The 18,958-nt window shown below is 45.7% G+C and overlaps 1 protein-coding gene across 1 annotated transcript in view; it reads left to right on the forward strand.

The window, feature by feature from the left end:
- Positions 1-16,238, forward strand: part of tmem192 (transmembrane protein 192) — a gene marked incomplete at its 5' end in the record, with an annotated part of 54,615 nt that extends 38,377 nt beyond the window's left edge. Inside the window, 2 exon segments of the mRNA XM_055914959.1 lie at positions 621-714; positions 15,184-16,238. Coding sequence (XP_055770934.1) covers positions 621-714; positions 15,184-15,298 — 209 coding nt within the window.
- Positions 16,239-18,958: the final 2,720 nt, after the last annotated feature.

The following is an 18,958-nucleotide window of genomic DNA, read 5'->3' on the forward strand; positions in this document are numbered from 1 at the left end:
AGGGGGAGATCTCGGGAGAGGGAGACTGAAGGAGCTCGGGAGGGGGAGGCTGAAGGAGCTCGGGAGGGGGAGGCTGAAGGAGCTCGGGAGAGGGAGGCTGAAGGAGCTCGGGAGAGGGAGGCTGAAGGAGCTCGGGAGGGGGAGACTGAAGGAGCTCGGGAGGGGGAGACTGAAGGAGCTCGGGAGGGGGAGGCTGAAGGAGCTCGGGAGAGGGAGGCTGAAGGAGCTCGGGAGAGGGAGGCTGAAGGAGCTCGGGAGAGGGAGGCTGAAGGAGCTCGGGAGAGGGAGGCTGAAGGAGCTCGGGAGAGGGAGACTGAAGGAGCTCGGGAGGGGGAGACTGAAGGAGCTCGGGAGGGGGAGACTGAAGGAGCTCGGGAGGGGGAGACTGAAGGAGCTCGGGAGAGGGAGACTGAAGGAGCTCGGGAGAGGGAGACTGAAGGAGCTCGGGAGGGGGAGACTGAAGGAGCTCGGGAGGGGGAGACTGAAGGAGCTCGGGAGAGGGAGACTGAAGGAGCTCGGGAGGGGGAGACTGAAGGAGCTCGGGAGAGGGAGATCTCGGGAGAGTAGGAAAAGACTGATTGGTGATAATGATGTTGTGTGTGTGTATTCTCTCTCTCCAGTCAGGGTGGTGAGATTCAACAGAGACAGAGCTGGTCCAGATATCAGTCAGGAGGAACCATCTAACTCCTACAACACTACTGAGACTGGCTTCAGGTATATATACACACCTAACCCTGGACTGGCTTCAGGTATATATACACACCTAACCCTGGACTGGCTTCAGGTATATATACACACCTAACCCTGGACTGGCTTCAGGTATATACACACCTAACCCTGGACTGGCTTCAGGTATATATACACACCTAACCCTGGACTGGCTTCAGGTATATATATACACCTAACCCTGGACTGGCTTCAGGTATATATACACACCTAACCCTGGACTGGCTTCAGGAATATATACACCTAACCCTAGACTGGCTTCAGGTATATACACCTAACCCTAGACTGGCTTCAGGTATATATATACACCTAACCCTAGACTGGCTTCAGGTATATATACACCTAACCCTAGACTGGCTTCAGGTATATACACACCTAACCCTGGACTGGCTTCAGGAATATATACACCTAACCCTAGACTGGCTTCAGGTATATACACCTAACCCTAGACTGGCTTCAGGTATATATATACACCTAACCCTGGACTGGCTTCAGGTATATATACACACCTAACCCTAGACTGGCTTCAGGTATATATACATACCTAACCCTGGACTGGCTTCAGGTATATATACACCTAACTCTAGACTGGCTTCAGGTATATATACACACCTAACCCTAGACTGGCTTCAGGTATATATACATACCTAACCCTGGACTGGCTTCAGGTATATATACACACCTAACCCTGGACTGGCTTCAGGTATATATACACACCTAACCCTAGACTGGCTTCAGGTATATATACACACCTAACCCTGGACTGGCTTCAGGTATATATACACACCTAACCCTGGACTGGCTTCAGGTATATATACACACCTAACCCTGGACTGGCTTCAGGTATATATACACACCTAACCCTGGACTGGCTTCAGGTATATATACACACCTAACCCTGGACTGGCTTCAGGTATATATACACACCTAACCCTGGACTGGCTTCAGGTATATATACACACCTAACCCTAGACTGGCTTCAGGTATATATACACACCTAACCCTAGACTGGCTTCAGGTATATATACATACCTAACCCTGGACTGGCTTCAGGTATATATACACCTAACTCTAGACTGGCTTCAGGTATATATACACACCTAACCCTAGACTGGCTTCAGGTATATATACATACCTAACCCTGGACTGGCTTCAGGTATATATACACCTAACTCTAGACTGGCTTCAGGTATATATACACACCTAACCCTAGACTGGCTTCAGGTATATATACATACCTAACCCTGGACTGGCTTCAGGTATATATACACACCTAACCCTGGACTGGCTTCAGGTATATATACACACCTAACCCTAGACTGGCTTCAGGTATATATACACACCTAACCCTGGACTGGCTTCAGGTATATATACACACCTAACCCTGGACTGGCTTCAGGTATATATACACACCTAACCCTGGACTGGCTTCAGGTATATATACACACCTAACCCTGGACTGGCTTCAGGTATATATACACACCTAACCCTGGACTGGCTTCAGGTATATATACACACCTAACCCTGGACTGGCTTCAGGTATATATACACACCTAACCCTGGACTGGCTTCAGGTATATATACACACCTAACCCTGGACTGGCTTCAGGTATATATACACACCTAACCCTAGACTGGCTTCAGGTATATATACACACCTAACCCTGGACTGGCTTCAGGTATATATACACACCTAACCCTGGACTGGCTTCAGGTATATATATATACACACCTAACCCTAGACTGGCTTCAGGTATATATACACACCTAACCCTAGACTGGCTTCAGGTATATATACACACCTAACCCTGGACTGGCTTCAGGTATATATACACCTAACCCTAGACTGGCTTCAGGTATATATACACACCTAACCCTGGACTGGCTTCAGGTATATATACACACCTAACCCTGGACTGGCTTCAGGTATATACACCTAACCCTAGACTGGCTTCAGGTATATATACACCTAACCCTAGACTGGCTTCAGGTATATATACACCTAACCCTAGACTGGCTTCAGGTATATATACACACCTAACCCTGGACTGGCTTCAGGTATATATATATACACACCTAACCCTAGACTGGCTTCAGGTATATATACACACCTAACCCTAGACTGGCTTCAGGTATATATACACACCTAACCCTGGACTGGCTTCAGGTATATATACACCTAACCCTAGACTGGCTTCAGGTATATATACACACCTAACCCTGGACTGGCTTCAGGTATATATACACACCTAACCCTGGACTGGCTTCAGGTATATACACCTAACCCTAGACTGGCTTCAGGTATATATACACCTAACCCTGGACTGGCTTCAGGTATATATACACACCTAACCCTGGACTGGCTTCAGGTATATATACACCTAACCCTAGACTGGCTTCAGGAATATATACACCTAACCCTAGACTTGCTTCAGGTATATACACACACCTAACCCTAGACTGGCTTCAGGTATATATACACACCTAACCCTAGACTGGCTTCAGGTATATATACACACCTAACCCTGGACTGGCTTCAGGTATATATACACCTAACCCTAGACTGGCTTCAGGTATATATACACACCTAACCCTGGACTGGCTTCAGGTATATATACACACCTAACCCTGGACTGGCTTCAGGTATATACACCTAACCCTAGACTGGCTTCAGGTATATATACACCTAACCCTGGACTGGCTTCAGGTATATATACACACCTAACCCTGGACTGGCTTCAGGTATATATACACCTAACCCTAGACTGGCTTCAGGAATATATACACCTAACCCTAGACTGGCTTCAGGTATATACACACACCTAACCCTAGACTGGCTTCAGGTATATATACACACCTAACCCTAGACTGGCTTCAGGTATATATACACACCTAACCCTAGACTGGCTTCAGGTATATATACACCTAACCCTGGACTGGCTTCAGGTATATATACACCTAACCCTAGACTGGCTTCAGGTATATATACACCTAACCCTAGACTGGCTTCAGGTATATATACACACCTAACCCTAGACTGGCTTCAGGTATATACACACCTAACCCTGGACTGGCTTCAGGAATATATACACCTAACCCTAGACTGGCTTCAGGTATATATACACCTAACCCTAGACTGGCTTCAGGTATATATATACACCTAACCCTGGACTGGCTTCAGGTATATATACACACCTAACCCTGGACTGGCTTCAGGTATATATACACACCTAACCCTAGACTGGCTTCAGGTATATATACACACCTAACCCTAGACTGGCTTCAGGTATATACACACCTAACCCTAGACTGGCTTCAGGTATATATACATCTAACCCTGGACTGGCTTCAGGTGTATATATACACACCTAACCCTGGACTGGCTTCAGGTGTATATATACACACCTAACCCTGGACTGGCTTCAGGTATATATACACACCTAACCCTAGACTGGCTTCAGGTATATATACACACCTAACCCTAGACTGGCTTCAGGTATATATACACACCTAACCCTAGACTGGCTTCAGGTATATATACACCTAACCCTGGACTGGCTTCAGGAATATATACACCTAACCCTGGACTGGCTTCAGGAATATATACACCTAACCCTGGACTGGCTTCAGGTATATATACACACCTAACCCTAGACTGGCTTCAGGTATATATACACACCTAACCCTAGACTGGCTTCAGGTATATATACACACCTAACCCTAGACTGGCTTCAGGTATATATACACCTAACCCTGGACTGGCTTCAGGAATATATACACCTAACCCTGGACTGGCTTCAGGAATATATACACCTAACCCTAGACTGGCTTCAGGTATATATACACACCTAACCCTAGACTGGCTTCAGGTATATATACACCTAACCCTAGACTGGCTTCAGGTATATACACACACCTAACCCTGGACTGGCTTCAGGTATATATACACCTAACCCTAGACTGGCTTCAGGTATATATACACACCTAACCCTAGACTGGCTTCAGGTATATATACACACCTAACCCTAGACTGGCTTCAGGTATATATACACACCTAACCCTAGACTGGCTTCAGGTATATATACACACCTAACCCTAGCATGGCTTCAGGTATATATACACACCTAACCCTGGACTGGCTTCAGGTATATATACACACCTAACCCTGGACTGGCTTCAGGTATATATACACCTAACCCTGGACTGGCTTCAGGTATATATACACACCTAACCCTGGACTGGCTTCAGGTATATATACACACCTAACCCTGGACTGGCTTCAGGTATATATATACACCTAACCCTGGACTGGCTTCAGGTATATATACACCTAACCCTAGACTGGCTTCAGGTATAAATACACCTAACCATGGACTGGCTTCAGGTATATAAATACACCTAACCCTGGACTGGCTTCAGGTATATACACACCTAACCCTGGACTGGCTTTAGGTATATATACACACCTAACCCTGGACTGGCTTCAGGTATATACATACACCTAACCCTGGACTGGCTTCAGGTATATATACACACCTAACCCTAGACTGGCTTCAGGTATATATACACCTAACCCTAGACTGGCTTCAGGTATATACACACACCTAACCCTGGACTGGCTTCAGGTATATATACACCTAACCCTAGACTGGCTTCAGGTATATATACACACCTAACCCTAGACTGGCTTCAGGTATATATACACACCTAACCCTAGACTGGCTTCAGGTATATATACACACCTAACCCTAGACTGGCTTCAGGTATATATACACACCTAACCCTGGACTGGCTTCAGGTATATATACACACCTAACCCTGGACTGGCTTCAGGTATATACACACACCTAACCCTGGACTGGCTTCAGGTATATATACACACCTAACCCTAGACTGGCTTCAGGTATATATACACACCTAACCCTGGACTGGCTTCAGGTATATATACACACCTAACCCTGGACTGGCTTCAGGTATATATACACACCTAACCCTAGACTGGCTTCAGGTATATATACACACCTAACCCTAGACTGGCTTCAGGTATATATACACACCTAACCCTGGACTGGCTTCAGGTATATATACACACCTAACCCTGGACTGGCTTCAGGTATATATACACACCTAACCCTGGACTGGCTTCAGGTATATATACACCTAACCCTGGACTGGCTTCAGGTATATATACACACCTAACCCTGGACTGGCTTCAGGTATATATACACACCTAACCCTGGACTGGCTTCAGGTATATATATACACCTAACCCTGGACTGGCTTCAGGTATATATACACCTAACCCTAGACTGGCTTCAGGTATAAATACACCTAACCATGGACTGGCTTCAGGTATATAAATACACCTAACCCTGGACTGGCTTCAGGTATATACACACCTAACCCTGGACTGGCTTTAGGTATATATACACACCTAACCCTGGACTGGCTTCAGGTATATACATACACCTAACCCTGGACTGGCTTCAGGTATATATACACACCTAACCCTAGACTGGCTTCAGGTATATATACACACCTAACCCTGGACTGGCTTCAGGTATATATACACCTAACCCTGGACTGGCTTCAGGTATATATACACACCTAACCCTGGACTGGCTTCAGGTATATATACACACCTAACCCTGGACTGGCTTCAGGTATATATACACACCTAACCCTGGACTGGCTTCAGGTATATATACACACCTAACCCTGGACTGGCTTCAGGTATATATACACACCTAACCCTGGACTGGCTTCAGGTATATATATACACCTAACCCTGGACTGGCTTCAGGTATATATACACCTAACCCTAGACTGGCTTCAGGTATAAATACACCTAACCATGGACTGGCTTCAGGTATATAAATACACCTAACCCTGGACTGGCTTCAGGTATATACACACCTAACCCTGGACTGGCTTTAGGTATATATACACACCTAACCCTGGACTGGCTTCAGGTATATACATACACCTAACCCTGGACTGGCTTCAGGTATATACATACACCTAACCCTAGACTGGCTTCAGGAATATATACACCTAACCCTAGACTGGCTTCAGGTATATATACACACCTAACCCTGGACTGGCTTCAGGTATATATACACACCTAACCCTGGACTGGCTTCAGGTATATATACACACCTAACCCTAGACTGGCTTCAGGTATATATACACACCTAACCCTGGACTGGCTTCAGGTATATATACACCTAACCCTAGACTGGCTTCAGGTATATATACACCTAACCCTAGACTGGCTTCAGGTATATATACACACCTAACCCTAGACTGGCTTCAGGAATATATACACCTAACCCTGGACTGGCTTCAGGTATATATACACCTAACCCTGGACTGGCTTCAGGTATATATACACACCTAACCCTGGACTGGCTTCAGGTATATATACACCTAACCCTAGACTGGCTTCAGGTATATATACACACCTAACCCTAGACTGGCTTCAGGTATATATACACACCTAACCCTGGACTGGCTTCAGGTATATATACACCTAACCCTAGACTGGCTTCAGGTATTTATACACACCTAACCCTAGACTGGCTTCAGGTATATATATATACACACCTAACCCTAGACTGGCTTCAGGTATATATACACACCTAACCCTAGACTGGCTTCAGGTATATATACACACCTAACCCTAGACTGGCTTCAGGTATATATACACACCTAACCCTGGACTGGCTTCAGGAATATATACACCTAACCCTGGACTGGCTTCAGGTATATATACACACCTAACCCTAGACTGGCTTCAGGTATATATACACCTAACCCTGGACTGGCTTCAGGTATATATACACACCTAACCCTAGACTGGCTTCAGGTATATATACACACCTAACCCTAGACTGGCTTCAGGTATATATACACCTAACCCTGGACTGGCTTCAGGTATATATACACACCTAACCCTAGACTGGCTTCAGGAATATATACACCTAACCCTGGACTGGCTTCAGGTATATATACACACCTAACCCTAGACTGGCTTCAGGTATATATACACACCTAACCCTAGACTGGCTTCAGGTATATATACACCTAACCCTGGACTGGCTTCAGGTATATATACACACCTAACCCTAGACTGGCTTCAGGAATATATACACCTAACCCTGGACTGGCTTCAGGTATATATACACACCTAACCCTAGACTGGCTTCAGGTATATATACACCTAACCCTAGACTGGCTTCAGGTATATACACACACCTAACCCTGGACTGGCTTCAGGTATATATACACCTAACCCTAGACTGGCTTCAGGTATATATACACACCTAACCCTAGACTGGCTTCAGGTATATATACACACCTAACCCTAGACTGGCTTCAGGTATATATACACACCTAACCCTAGACTGGCTTCAGGTATATATACACACCTAACCCTAGACTGGCTTCAGGTATATATACACACCTAACCCTAGACTGGCTTCAGGTATATATACACACCTAACCCTAGACTGGCTTCAGGTATATATACACACCTAACCCTAGACTGGCTTCAGGTATATATACACACCTAACCCTGGACTGGCTTCAGGTATATATACACACCTAACCCTGGACTGGCTTCAGGTATATATACACCTAACCCTGGACTGGCTTCAGGTATATATACACACCTAACCCTGGACTGGCTTTAGGTATATATACACACCTAACCCTGGACTGGCTTCAGGTATATATATACACCTAACCCTGGACTGGCTTCAGGTATATATACACACCTAACCCTAGACTGGCTTCAGGTATATATACACACCTAACCCTGGACTGGCTTCAGGTATATATACACACCTAACCCTGGACTGGCTTCAGGTATATATACACACCTAACCCTGGACTGGCTTCAGGTATATATACACACCTAACCCTGGACTGGCTTCAGGTATATATACACACCTAACCCTGGACTGGCTTCAGGTATATATACACCTAACTCTAGACTGGCTTCAGGTATATATACACCTAACCCTAGACTGGCTTCAGGTATATATACACACCTAACCCTGGACTGGCTTCAGGTATATATACACCTAACCCTGGACTGGCTTCAGGTATATATACACACCTAACCCTGGACTGGCTTCAGGTATATATACACACCTAACCCTGGACTGGCTTCAGGTATATATACACACCTAACCCTGGACTGGCTTCAGGTATATATACACCTAACTCTAGACTGGCTTCAGGTATATATACACACCTAACCCTGGACTGGCTTCAGGCATATATACACACCTAACCCTGGACTGGCTTCAGGTATATATACACACCTAACCCTGGACTGGCTTCAGGTATATATACACACCTAACCCTGGACTGGCTTCAGGTATATATACACACCTAACCCTAGACTGGCTTCAGGTATATATACACACCTAACCCTGGACTGGCTTCAGGCATATATACACACCTAACCCTGGACTGGCTTCAGGTATATATACACACCTAACCCTGGACTGGCTTCAGGTATATATACACCTAACCCTAGACTGGCTTCAGGTATATATATACACCTAACCCTGGACTGGCTTCAGGTATATATATACACCTAACCCTGGACTGGCTTCAGGTATATATACACCTAACCCTAGACTGGCTTCAGGTATATATATACACCTAACCCTGGACTGGCTTCAGGTATATATACACCTAACCCTAGACTGGCTTCAGGTATATATATACACCTAACCCTGGACTGGCTTCAGGTATATATACACACCTAACCCTAGACTGGCTTCAGGTATATACACCTAACCCTAGACTGGCTTCAGGTATATATACACCTAACCCTAGACTGGCTTCAGGTATATATATACACCTAACCCTGGACTGGCTTCAGGTATATATACACCTAACCCTGGACTGGCTTCAGGTATATATATACACCTAACCCTGGACTGGCTTCAGGTATATATATACACCTAACCCTAGACTGGCTTCAGGTATATACACCTAACCCTGGACTGGCTTCAGGTATATATACACACCTAACCCTAGACTGGCTTCAGGTATATATACACACCTAACCCTGGACTGGCTTCAGGTATATATACACCTAACCCTGGACTGGCTTCAGGTATATATACACACCTAACCCTGGACTGGCTTCAGGTATATACATACACCTAACCCTGGACTGGCTTCAGGTATATATACACACCTAACCCTAGACTGGCTTCAGGTATATATACACCTAACCCTAGACTGGCTTCAGGTATATACACACACCTAACCCTGGACTGGCTTCAGGTATATATACACCTAACCCTAGACTGGCTTCAGGTATATATACACACCTAACCCTAGACTGGCTTCAGGTATATATACACACCTAACCCTAGACTGGCTTCAGGTATATATACACACCTAACCCTAGACTGGCTTCAGGTATATATACACACCTAACCCTGGACTGGCTTCAGGTATATATACACACCTAACCCTGGACTGGCTTCAGGTATATACACACACCTAACCCTGGACTGGCTTCAGGTATATATACACACCTAACCCTAGACTGGCTTCAGGTATATATACACACCTAACCCTGGACTGGCTTCAGGTATATATACACACCTAACCCTGGACTGGCTTCAGGTATATATACACACCTAACCCTAGACTGGCTTCAGGTATATATACACACCTAACCCTAGACTGGCTTCAGGTATATATACACACCTAACCCTGGACTGGCTTCAGGTATATATACACACCTAACCCTGGACTGGCTTCAGGTATATATACACACCTAACCCTGGACTGGCTTCAGGTATATATACACCTAACCCTGGACTGGCTTCAGGTATATATACACACCTAACCCTGGACTGGCTTCAGGTATATATACACACCTAACCCTGGACTGGCTTCAGGTATATATATACACCTAACCCTGGACTGGCTTCAGGTATATATACACCTAACCCTAGACTGGCTTCAGGTATAAATACACCTAACCATGGACTGGCTTCAGGTATATAAATACACCTAACCCTGGACTGGCTTCAGGTATATACACACCTAACCCTGGACTGGCTTTAGGTATATATACACACCTAACCCTGGACTGGCTTCAGGTATATACATACACCTAACCCTGGACTGGCTTCAGGTATATATACACACCTAACCCTAGACTGGCTTCAGGTATATATACACACCTAACCCTGGACTGGCTTCAGGTATATATACACCTAACCCTGGACTGGCTTCAGGTATATATACACACCTAACCCTGGACTGGCTTCAGGTATATATACACACCTAACCCTGGACTGGCTTCAGGTATATATACACACCTAACCCTGGACTGGCTTCAGGTATATATACACACCTAACCCTGGACTGGCTTCAGGTATATATACACACCTAACCCTGGACTGGCTTCAGGTATATATATACACCTAACCCTGGACTGGCTTCAGGTATATATACACCTAACCCTAGACTGGCTTCAGGTATAAATACACCTAACCATGGACTGGCTTCAGGTATATAAATACACCTAACCCTGGACTGGCTTCAGGTATATACACACCTAACCCTGGACTGGCTTTAGGTATATATACACACCTAACCCTGGACTGGCTTCAGGTATATACATACACCTAACCCTGGACTGGCTTCAGGTATATACATACACCTAACCCTAGACTGGCTTCAGGAATATATACACCTAACCCTAGACTGGCTTCAGGTATATATACACACCTAACCCTGGACTGGCTTCAGGTATATATACACACCTAACCCTGGACTGGCTTCAGGTATATATACACACCTAACCCTAGACTGGCTTCAGGTATATATACACACCTAACCCTGGACTGGCTTCAGGTATATATACACCTAACCCTAGACTGGCTTCAGGTATATATACACCTAACCCTAGACTGGCTTCAGGTATATATACACACCTAACCCTAGACTGGCTTCAGGAATATATACACCTAACCCTGGACTGGCTTCAGGTATATATACACCTAACCCTGGACTGGCTTCAGGTATATATACACACCTAACCCTGGACTGGCTTCAGGTATATATACACCTAACCCTAGACTGGCTTCAGGTATATATACACACCTAACCCTAGACTGGCTTCAGGTATATATACACACCTAACCCTGGACTGGCTTCAGGTATATATACACCTAACCCTAGACTGGCTTCAGGTATTTATACACACCTAACCCTAGACTGGCTTCAGGTATATATATATACACACCTAACCCTAGACTGGCTTCAGGTATATATACACACCTAACCCTAGACTGGCTTCAGGTATATATACACACCTAACCCTAGACTGGCTTCAGGTATATATACACACCTAACCCTGGACTGGCTTCAGGAATATATACACCTAACCCTGGACTGGCTTCAGGTATATATACACACCTAACCCTAGACTGGCTTCAGGTATATATACACCTAACCCTGGACTGGCTTCAGGTATATATACACACCTAACCCTAGACTGGCTTCAGGTATATATACACACCTAACCCTAGACTGGCTTCAGGTATATATACACCTAACCCTGGACTGGCTTCAGGTATATATACACACCTAACCCTAGACTGGCTTCAGGAATATATACACCTAACCCTGGACTGGCTTCAGGTATATATACACACCTAACCCTAGACTGGCTTCAGGTATATATACACACCTAACCCTAGACTGGCTTCAGGTATATATACACCTAACCCTGGACTGGCTTCAGGTATATATACACACCTAACCCTAGACTGGCTTCAGGAATATATACACCTAACCCTGGACTGGCTTCAGGTATATATACACACCTAACCCTAGACTGGCTTCAGGTATATATACACCTAACCCTAGACTGGCTTCAGGTATATACACACACCTAACCCTGGACTGGCTTCAGGTATATATACACCTAACCCTAGACTGGCTTCAGGTATATATACACACCTAACCCTAGACTGGCTTCAGGTATATATACACACCTAACCCTAGACTGGCTTCAGGTATATATACACACCTAACCCTAGACTGGCTTCAGGTATATATACACACCTAACCCTAGACTGGCTTCAGGTATATATACACACCTAACCCTAGACTGGCTTCAGGTATATATACACACCTAACCCTAGACTGGCTTCAGGTATATATACACACCTAACCCTAGACTGGCTTCAGGTATATATACACACCTAACCCTGGACTGGCTTCAGGTATATATACACACCTAACCCTGGACTGGCTTCAGGTATATATACACCTAACCCTGGACTGGCTTCAGGTATATATACACACCTAACCCTGGACTGGCTTTAGGTATATATACACACCTAACCCTGGACTGGCTTCAGGTATATATATACACCTAACCCTGGACTGGCTTCAGGTATATATACACACCTAACCCTAGACTGGCTTCAGGTATATATACACACCTAACCCTGGACTGGCTTCAGGTATATATACACACCTAACCCTGGACTGGCTTCAGGTATATATACACACCTAACCCTGGACTGGCTTCAGGTATATATACACACCTAACCCTGGACTGGCTTCAGGTATATATACACACCTAACCCTGGACTGGCTTCAGGTATATATACACCTAACTCTAGACTGGCTTCAGGTATATATACACCTAACCCTAGACTGGCTTCAGGTATATATACACACCTAACCCTGGACTGGCTTCAGGTATATATACACCTAACCCTGGACTGGCTTCAGGTATATATACACACCTAACCCTGGACTGGCTTCAGGTATATATACACACCTAACCCTGGACTGGCTTCAGGTATATATACACCTAACTCTAGACTGGCTTCAGGTATATATACACACCTAACCCTGGACTGGCTTCAGGCATATATACACACCTAACCCTGGACTGGCTTCAGGTATATATACACACCTAACCCTGGACTGGCTTCAGGTATATATACACACCTAACCCTGGACTGGCTTCAGGTATATATACACACCTAACCCTAGACTGGCTTCAGGTATATATACACACCTAACCCTGGACTGGCTTCAGGCATATATACACACCTAACCCTGGACTGGCTTCAGGTATATATACACACCTAACCCTGGACTGGCTTCAGGTATATATACACCTAACCCTAGACTGGCTTCAGGTATATATATACACCTAACCCTGGACTGGCTTCAGGTATATATATACACCTAACCCTGGACTGGCTTCAGGTATATATACACCTAACCCTAGACTGGCTTCAGGTATATATATACACCTAACCCTGGACTGGCTTCAGGTATATATACACCTAACCCTAGACTGGCTTCAGGTATATATATACACCTAACCCTGGACTGGCTTCAGGTATATATACACACCTAACCCTAGACTGGCTTCAGGTATATACACCTAACCCTAGACTGGCTTCAGGTATATATACACCTAACCCTAGACTGGCTTCAGGTATATATATACACCTAACCCTGGACTGGCTTCAGGTATATATACACCTAACCCTGGACTGGCTTCAGGTATATATATACACCTAACCCTGGACTGGCTTCAGGTATATATATACACCTAACCCTAGACTGGCTTCAGGTATATACACCTAACCCTGGACTGGCTTCAGGTATATATACACACCTAACCCTAGACTGGCTTCAGGTATATATACACACCTAACCCTGGACTGGCTTCAGGTATATATATACACACCTAATCCTAGACTGGCTTCACCTAATGTTGCCTTTTTGTTGTTCTACTGTTGTTATAATGTTGTTCTGACATTGTTCTAACGTTGTCCTGACCTTGTTTTAATGTACTGACATTGTTCTAATGTTGTCCTGACCTTGTTTTAATGTTCAGACATTGTTCTAACGTTGTCCTGACCTTGTTTTAATGTTCTGACATTGTTCTAACGTTGTCCTGACCTTGTTTTAATGTTCTGACATTGTTCTAACGTTGTCCTGACCTTGTTTTAATGTTCTGACATTGTTCTAACGTTGTCCTGACCTTGTTTTAATGTTCTGACATTGTTCTAACGTTGTCCTGACCTTGTTTTAATGTACTGACATTGTTCTAACGTTGTCCTGACCTTGTTTTAATGTTCTGACATTGTTCTAACGTTGTCCTGACCTTGTTTTAATGTTCTGACATTGTTCTAACGTTGTCCTGACCTTGTTTTAATGTTCTGACATTGTTCTAACGTTGTCCTGACCTTGTTTTAATGTTCTGACATTGTTCTAACGTTGTCCTGACCTTGTTTTAATGTTCTGACATTGTTCTAACGTTGTCCTGACCTTGTTTTAATGTTCTGACATTGTTCTAACGTTGTCCTGGCCTTGTTATCCTGTTCTGATATTGTTCTAACGTTGTCCTGACCTTGTTACCCTGTTCCTCTCCAGGGAGGGCTCCAGTCTGGAAGAGGTGGTGGAGAAGCAAGCTGATCTCATCGACTACCTGAAGCAACACAACACCTTACTGAGCAAGAGACTGCTCAACATGACTGTACAGCACTGACCACAATACAACCACAATACAACCACAATACAACCATAATACAACCATAATACCTTACTGAGCAAGAGACTGCTCAACATGACTGTACAGCACTGACCACAATACAACCACAACACAACCACAACACAACCACAATACAACCACAACACAACCACAACCACAACACAACCACAACCACAATACAACCACAATACAACCACAACACAACCACAATACAACCACAATACAACCACAATACAACCACAATACAACCACAACACAACCACAACACAACCACAACACAACCACAACACAACCACAATACAACCACAACCACAATACAACCACAATACAACCACAACACAACCATAAGAGACAGAGAGAGGAGGATGGAAGAAGAGAAGAGGGTCACAGATTAGAGGCCTGAAGTTTTATTTCTGTGTGACCACCCCAAGTGACCTCTGGGTAGTGTGTCTGTGTAGAGATTGTGTGTCTGTGTAGAGAAAGGTAGTATTAGTCTAGAGGTATGTGAGAAAGAGGGAGAAGAAGGGAGGAGAGAGATCGAGGAGGGGGAGAGGGAGGAGGAGAGGGAGAGAGAGAGATCGAGGGATGAGGAGAGGGAGAGAGAGATCGAGGAGAGGGAGAGGGATGAGGAGAGGGAGAGAGAGAGATCGAGGGAGGAGGAGAGAGAGAGATGGGGGAGAGGGAGGAGGAGAGGGAGAGAGAGAGATCGAGGAGAGGGAGGAGGAGAGGGAGAGAGAGAGATCGAGGAGAGATCGAGGAGAGGGAGAGAGAGAGATCGAGGAGGGGGAGAGGGAGGAGGAGAGGGAGAGAGAGAGGGTGGGAACATGTTATCAGGGCCTGGTGTGTGTGTGTTCCACAGAAATGTTTTACCTGTGTGTTCTCCCTGCAGTGTGTTTTTATATAAACTCAGCTAAAAAATAAACGTCCTCTCACTGTCTACTGCGTTTATTTTCAGCAAACTTAACATGTGTAAATATTTGTATGAACATAACAAGATTCAACAACTGAGACATCAACTGAACAGGTTCTGCAGACATGTGACTAACAGAAATGGAATAATGTGTCCCTGAACAAAGGGGGGGTCAACATCAAAAGTAACAGTCAGTATCTGGCGTGGCCACCAGCTGCATTAAGTACTGCAGTGCATCTCCTCAGGTGGACTGCACCAGATTTGCCAGTTCTTGCCGTGAGATGTTACCCCACTATTCCACCAAGGCACCTGCAAGTTCCCAGACATTTCTGGGGGGAATGGCCCTCACCCTCCGATCCAACAGGTCCTAGACGTGCTCAATGGGATTGAGATACGGGCTCTTCGCTGGCCATGGCAGAACACTGACATTCCTGTATTGCAGGAAATCACACACAGAACGAGCAGTATGGCTGGTGGCATTGTCATGCTGGAGGGTCATGTCAGGATGAACCTGCAGGAAGGGTACCACATGAGGGAGGAGGATGTCTTCCCTGTAACGCACAGCGTTGAGATCGCCCTCAATGACAACAAGCTCAGTCCGATGATGCAGTGACACACCGCCCCAGACCATGACGGACCCTCCACCTCCAAATCGATCCCGCTCCAGAGTACAGGCCTCGGTGTAACGCTCATTCCTTCGACGATAAACGCGAATCCGACCATCACCCCTGGTGAGACAAAACCGCGACTCGTCAGTGAAGAGCACTTTTTGCCAGTCCTGTCTGGTCCAGCGACGGTCGTTTTGTGCCCATAGGCGACGTTGTTGCCGGTGATGTCTGGTGAGGACCTGCCTTACAACAGGCCTACAAGCCCTCAGTCCAGCCTCTCTCAGCCTATTGCAGACAGTCTGAGCACTGATGGAGGGATTGTGCGTTCCTGGTGTAACTCGGGCAGCTGTTGTTGCCATCCTGTACCTGTCCCGCAGGTGTACTGTTCGGATGTACCAATACTGTGCAGGTGGTGTTACACGTGGCCTGCCATTGCGAGGGCGATCAGCTGTCCGTCCTGTCTCCCTGTAGCGCTGTCTTAGACGTCTCACAGTACGGACATTGCAATTTATTGCCCTGGCCACATCTGCAGTCCTCATGCCTCCTTGCAGCATGCCTGAGGCACGTTCACGCAGATGAGCAGGGACCCTGGGCATCTTTCTTTTGGTGTTTTTCAGAGTCAATAGAAAGGCCTCTTTAGTGTCCTAAGTTTTCATAACTGTGACCTTAATTGCCGACCGTCTGTAAGCTGTTAGTGTCTTAACGACCGTTCCACAGGTGCATGTTCATTAATTGTTAATGGGTCATTGAACAAGCATGGGGAAACAGTGTTTAAACCCTTTACAATGAAGATCTGTGAAGTTATTTGGATTTTTACATATTACCTTTGACGGTTTGACGGTCCTGAAAAAGGGACGTTTTTTTTTTTTGCTGAGTTTAGTCGTCGTGACTTAATGTGTAAATGAGGTGAATAAATGGAAGTGGAAAGGACAACAGATGTGTTGTGTAGTTACCTAGACAACATGATATCTCTACCTGTACCATGTTGTACCGCCCACTGAGACTCCTACCATGTTGTACCGCCCACTGAGACTCCTACCATGTTGTAACGTCCACTGAGACTCCTACCATGTTGTACCGCCCACTGAGACTCCTACCGTGTTGTAACACCCACTGAGACTCCTACCATGTTGTAACACCCACTGAGACTCCTACCATGTTGTAACACCCACTGAGACTCCTACCGTGTTGTACCACCCACTGAGACTCCTACCATGTTGTAACACCCACTGAGACTCCTACCATGTTGTAACACCCACTGAGACTCCTACCATGTTGTACCACCCACTGAGACTCCTACCATGTTGTACCGCCCACTGAGACTCCTACCATGTTGTACCGTCCACTGAGACTCCTACCATGTTGTAACGTCCACTGAGACTCCTACCATGTTGTACCACCCACTGAGACTCCTACCATGTTGTACCACCCACTGAGACTCCTACCGTGTTGTACCGCCCACTGAGAGTCCTACCATGTTGTAACGCCCACTGAGACTCCTACCATGTTGTACCGCCCACTGAGACTCCTACCATGTTGTAACGTCCACTGAGACTCCTACCATGTTGTACCGCCCACTGAGACTCCTACCATGTTGTACCACCCACTGAGACTCCTACCATGTTGTACCACCCACTGAGACTCCTACCATGTTGTAATGCCCACTGAGACTCCTACCATGTTGTACCGCCCACTGAGACTCCTACCATGTTGTAACGTCCACTGAGACTCCTGCCATGTTGTACCGTCCACTGAGACTCCTACCGTGTTGTACCACCCACTGAGACTCCTACCATGTTGTAACGCCCACTGAGACTCCTACCATGTTGTACCGCCCACTGAGACTCCTACCATGTTGTACCGCCCACTGAGACTCCTACCGTGTTGTACCGCCCACTGAGACTCCTACCATGTTGTACCGCCCACTGAGACTACTACCATGTTGTAACGTCCACTGAGACTCCTACCATGTTGTAACGCCCACTGAGACTCCTACCGTGTTGTACCACCCACTGAGACTCCTACCGTGTTGTAACACCCACTGAGACTCCTACCATGTTGTACCACCCACTGAGACTCCTACCATGTTGTAACGCCCACTGAGACTCCTACCGTGTTGTACCGTCCACTGAGACTCCT

The sequence above is a fragment of the Salvelinus fontinalis genome, unplaced genomic scaffold (genome assembly GCF_029448725.1).
Source record: "Salvelinus fontinalis isolate EN_2023a unplaced genomic scaffold, ASM2944872v1 scaffold_0723, whole genome shotgun sequence".
In the NCBI taxonomy this organism is placed as follows: Eukaryota; Metazoa; Chordata; class Actinopteri; order Salmoniformes; family Salmonidae; genus Salvelinus; species Salvelinus fontinalis.